General features: G+C 41.3%; 1 protein-coding gene across 1 annotated transcript in view; it reads right to left on the bottom strand.

Moving 5' to 3' along the window:
- Window positions 1-5,708, bottom strand: part of WDYHV1 (WDYHV motif containing 1) — a 15,486-nt gene that overhangs the window by 7,856 nt on the left and 1,922 nt on the right. Inside the window, exons 2-5 of the mRNA XM_009277261.2 lie at window positions 5,372-5,471; window positions 4,799-4,849; window positions 2,536-2,684; window positions 2,077-2,201 (exon numbers count right to left, since the gene is read on the bottom strand). Coding sequence (XP_009275536.1) covers window positions 2,077-2,201; window positions 2,536-2,684; window positions 4,799-4,849; window positions 5,372-5,471 — 425 coding nt within the window. The remainder of the gene's footprint in view (window positions 1-2,076; window positions 2,202-2,535; window positions 2,685-4,798; window positions 4,850-5,371; window positions 5,472-5,708) is intronic.

Genomic DNA, 5,708 nt, shown 5'->3' with positions numbered 1-5,708 from the left:
GAGTGAGCGAGCAGCTGTGTGGTGCTCAGTTACCGGCTGAGGTTAAACCACGACAAAACCCAAAACATTGACATACTGGAGCAAGCCCAGAAGAGGAACATCAAGTTGTTTGGGGCGGGAGAACATGATATTCAAGGAGAGGCTGAGAGAACTGGGCCTGTTCAGTCTTAAACAGAGAAGATGAAGGGGAGACCTTTCTGCTGTCTACATCTACCTGATCAGAGGACACAGAGAAGATGGAGCCAGAGCGTTCTTGGAGGAACATGGCAACAGGACAAGAAGCAAAGAGCGGAAGTTGGAACATGGGAAATTCTGATTAGATACGAGGAATTTTTTTTTTACTATGACAGTGGTCAAATATTGGAACAGATTGCCCAGAGAGATGGTGGAATCTCCATCCCTGGAGGTGTTCAAGGCGAGACTGGACATAGCCCTAAAGAACCCCTGTTTTGAGCAGGGGTTGGACTGGATGACCTATGGACGTTCCTTTCAGTGTGGCAAGGTACAGAGCAAGGAAATAAAGCATGGGAGAAATTGAAGATCTATGTATCTTTCACTATCTATTAAAATCACAGAGACAATCTGGAGGTTGGTTGAGACCATGTGGTTGCTGCACATCAATGAGGTAAAGCTCAGTCAAGCAAGACAGATAAGGGGAGAGTTACAGGGTTTACAGCTATGGAGTCATTCACTACAGCTGGAGGTACATGTACACATCTGCAACTGTTTGAGTCATTCTGCAATTCACTATCTGCAAGTAATGTTTTCTACTATTTTGACCTGAGTAGAAGTTTTCACCTTCCTGGTCTGGCCTGATCTATATTCCTCACACTTTCATTAGCTCTCAACTATCACACGAATAAGGTTTCCACAGGCAAGAAGTCCTCAGCACCTAGAAGGCATCAGCTAACAGTGAACCATCCACTGTGGTCCAGGCATTCTCCACTCGCTACCCTACCTCTGTATAAAACTTTACTGGAGATAAGGACCAAGACATAGAATTTAAGGTGCTTCACAACCTGGATTGTCTAGAAAACACCTAAAGCTTCACAATGAAGACTACATCTGTGCGCCTGCCCACATTTATAATTCATTTCTACTGCAGTGTGAAACACCAAGCTTCCTTAGAAGCCAAAGCAAAGATTGAGAACTAACTTCCCAGCAACTTAAAACCATGATAAACTTGGACTTAAACACAAAACATGTTTCTTTGACCCTGCCTTCTCTAACATAAATACACAGCAGTACTGCATTATTAAAAAAGCAACAAAACCAAACATGCAGCGCAATAACGTGAAAACTCTTTCAAAGCAAAACTTCATCACACTTTTCTCCATCTGGGAAGAAAATGAGAGAAGAAACAAACACATGGCGAATGTTAGCCATCTTGCCAAACACATGATTAGAAGAGCTGAAATGCTGTGTTATAAGAATGGTTTAAGCAGCTCTATAGAATAGAAGAGATGGCAAGTCTTTACTTCTCTCTCTGCTTGGCCCAGAGGCTATTATCTGGACTATCACTTAAAAGAGGCTTAAGGCTTGGGGAAAAATTTGCTGACTTGCCAGTTTGCATTAAAGTGTCCTCAGGTCCATTCACCCGGTAGAGAAACCTCAAACATCTCGTGCAGGCAAACCTAGCATGCTGAGCAGAGCCTGAAAACTTCCTCCTGTCAAAATAACCAGCTCTGGGAGGATGGGACCTGCCAGCTAAAGTGTGGTATAATCAGTGTGTTAAAATTTTGCTTTGTGACCCCTAAGCAAGTTATTTGGCCTCTTTGCTTCAGTTCCCTGCTGTAACAAGAGAACAGTATTGCTTACCTCTCATTCTCTGCTCAGTTTATGAAGATCAGTAATTAATGTTTGATAATGGTAAATGCCAGGAGGCATGCTAGACTCTACATGTTCAGAAAAGGAAGTGCCAAATGCTTCATAGCCCTATTTCTTTTCCATGTGAAATAATAGGCTAGCTGGATGTGCTTCCGGACACACGTTATGGAAGCATATTTATTTCTTGTGTGCATCTTGGACTATGTCATTCAACACTGTAAGCAGGAAAAAGGAGCTCTGGCAGCTTACCTGCAGTTTCAATGCAAGGGTATGACGGAGGAGGTTTCTGCCATTTTCCATTTGCATCTTTCATATGAGATCTGTCTGACGCAAATGTCTTCAAGTACAAATCTGCTCGAATCATTCTGATTTTCCTAAATAATAATGCAAAATTGTATCAAAAGATGCATGCTTACAATACTGCATTAGTCACTCAGAACAAGAGCCCTTTCCTCCCATCAAGGAGCATTAATTTCATTAAATACATAAATCAGCAATATTGTGCCAAGCAGTTAACTAGTTAAAAAAACTACAGTAGGAAAGAAAAGGGCTTTTGATGACTGAGGTAAACAGCTTTAGAAAAATAACACAGTGCATTTATTTTACTGGAGTATAGCAAAAAACCTCTGTCGCTATGCATCCACAAAGAGAACTTCAACTTTCATTTCATGAAATAACATTCAAAGTCTTTATATTTTATGTCATCACCTGTGAAATTCTGGACGAAGGCTGTCATCCAACCTAAACGCCTCCACACTGTATACCTCAAAAGGACAGGGAAACGGCAACACTGTGTCAAGATCATAAACGAAGTTCTGCTCCCCACTGGGAACATGAAGTAGAATAACATGGTAGTCCTGGGAAGAAAGGTAATTGCCGTTAGTTAAACAGCTGTTAATGAGAAACTGGCAAAGGGAATGAAAAAAAGACGCTTCCTAAAAGCAGAAGCTACAGATCCTTTCTTTAAATCCTGCTTTCTGCACTTGAAGTATTAAGCCTGTAATATTTCTGGCACCAGGAGAGAGATTTCCTAACACCTGTCTCACCCATCGTGCCTTTCAAGAAACCTTAGTATTCTCCCCATTTCTTTGCAGCCTCCTTTGATTTAAGCCCGGACAGCTAAACTAAAGTGTACACTGCTCCTAAGAAAACAGCAAATCTCTTTCATGTCCCACACCAAAACGCAAAAGTTGAGTGGGATAAACATTTTTGTCTTAGACCCAGTCCTAAATAAAAGCTCACAACAATATATGATGACAGCTTAACATTAAAATTATCTAGCGATCTCTTCTAATAAGAGATGTTGTACCTGTTGCAGTAACACGGTCTGTGAATTTGAGTGCCGAGTGTTTAGCTGCCAGAAGCAGCTGAAAAAACAGCATGCAACTGAAAAAGCAGCAAACGGCTCAGATCAAGAGGAACGCAGGGGTAAGACGAATTCCTGTAGTAGCTCTTGAAGCTGGGAAAAAACGCCTACGGGTACTATATCACACTTTTTCAAGGTAACTATTTTGTCTTGACACTTGGGTTCTGAGGTGCAGTTTTACTCCTTAACTTGTAAGAAACATAGTTGTGGTGGAAGTTTGGGGAAATTGGAGTTACTTTGTTAGGTGTCAGGTACATACACTGCTGTTTTCCAAAATTAAATTGAAGGTACCTGTTAACAGCTTACTAAAGCTTACATTAAATCCACTCACAAAAAGAGTTTGAAGCACTGTCTTTTGACACTTTCAATATTAAACAATCCTAACCACAAAGGGATTGGAATGAAAAAGATCTTAGGCAAGCTATTTTGCCAGACCAATATACACATAAAACTCTATGCAACAATATTGAGAAGAATCCGTTACAGAGTACAAGAAAAATTAACTACAAGCTTTACATATGCATAGATATGTGTATCTATATATATATTTTTTTATAGATAAAAGATATCTAGATATCATAGATCCACTGAAACATCAAAGTTAAACCACCTTTTGATGCATGAGTTTTTATCAGAAGTCCACATCCTGCGGTGGCCTTTCCCGACTCTCCTATTCCTTCTTAGATCATCTTTATAACACTTGGATCTCTTTTTAAAATAAACCTTTTCTGTTCTATAAATATACCAATATTTTAGGAGAGAATGAGTGATTCAGAAATCACAGAACTTCAGAAGTTTGCAAATAATTTTGCAGAATTTCAGAAAGAGAAATTGCCACAAGAAATAGAGTTTTTTCCATGCCAGATAACTGAAAGAACTCTGTAATGATACATATTTGAAAGGAATTCTGTAGTGGCAATTAGTGAATTACATTCATTGATCGAATGACATTCCAAAGCCACCATTTATGGGTCAGTTTAATTGCTGACACCTGAATACATATAATGCTCATTTTTCTATCCTGTCAGGCCTACATGGATATTTTCACACATCTACTTCTTACAAGTACAGACATCTACTTAAAATTCTACAAAGCTGGTAGCCTCAACAATATCCACAGTATCACAAATCTGTTATGTACTCTTACCAATGTTAAGGTTTGTCACCTCTAGATTTTACTGGCTGTCTCGCTGTTAATTTGCTATGAATGGTAAAAAGGAGCACCAGATTTAGGCTCTTTATAAATGTGTTGTAAAAGAGTAATATATATTAATACAGAACTATAGAACAGTTAAGATTGCAAGGGACCTCTGGAGGTCATTTGGTCCAACTCCCCTGCTCAAGCAGGACCATCTAGCGCCAGCTGACCGGGACCATGTCCAGATGGCTTCCAAGTATCTCCAAGGATGGCGATTCCACAATCTCTCTGGGCAACCTGCTCCAGTGCTCCATCACCCTCACAGTCAAAAAGTGTTTCCTGATGTTCAGACGGAAACAGTTTGTTACAGTAAAGACGGCTGACACTGCCCATGTCTGATCCTGCAGATATCAACTACAGAAGCACGCACTCGAAATTACTGAGAGAGAGAGAATAGAATGCCTTACCCAGACAACAGGCTCATCTGCATGTCCCGATCTCTGCTTCCAGAGTGGAATCTGAAAGTTATAAGTGAATAAATCTTAAGTTAATAAAGCCTTTCAGATTAATACAGATTAATTTTGGGTTAATTTGTTAGTTCTTTGCTAACCTTCATCAGCTTATATCTGTGCTGCAGTCAGAAAATTTTCTCTAGTGTCTATCTTTTAGGAGCATGAAGTTGGAGATACTATTCTGGACCACGTAATATAATCATTCTCCTAAACTGACAGATTACAGAGAAGAATTCCCCCACAGCTCACACGGACATCGTGCCTCTTCCCACGGTCCTGAACACATCAGATAACTAAAAGATCTTACATGGTATGGTTTGCACGCCTCTGAGGCAAAATGAGCTACAAGAAGGTTTTGGCCCATGTCTCACTTACAGGTTGGGCCGTGGTCTAACGGCCTGGGCCCATGTCTCACCTATGTTGGGCTGTGGTTAAAATGCCTGGGCCCATGTCTCACCTATGTCAGGCTGCGGCCTAAAGGCCTGAATCTCTCCATAGCTGCATTCAGATCACATCTCATCAACTCACCATCCTCCTATCATTGGATATGAAAACAGCATAAAATTCTTCTAAAGGGTATTGATCCTGACTCCTGATGTAGTCACAAAGTTTCCAAACGTTTTCTTCACTGTGAAACACAAGGATCGGTTATTTTTTTCCCCCCAACTTCGTCTCTAGCGAACAGAAGCGAGCCAAGAGGCGACGCCCGCTGGAAAGTCACCCAACGCGGGCTCCGTTTGCGGCCAGAGGCTCTCCAGGCCACAGACCTGTTTAAGATAAGCCTCCCAGCCGACGTACAGGCTGACACAACGCGCGATTATCGCTCACGACTCCCGCTGCCTCGGCGCCTCACGGGGGGGCACCC

This window comes from Aptenodytes forsteri, unplaced genomic scaffold (genome assembly GCF_000699145.1).
Source record: "Aptenodytes forsteri isolate BGI_AS27 unplaced genomic scaffold, ASM69914v1 Scaffold49, whole genome shotgun sequence".
In the NCBI taxonomy this organism is placed as follows: domain Eukaryota; kingdom Metazoa; phylum Chordata; class Aves; order Sphenisciformes; family Spheniscidae; genus Aptenodytes; species Aptenodytes forsteri.
The sequence above is the reverse complement of the archived record's forward strand: the minus strand, read 5'-3'. Positions and strand labels throughout refer to the sequence as shown.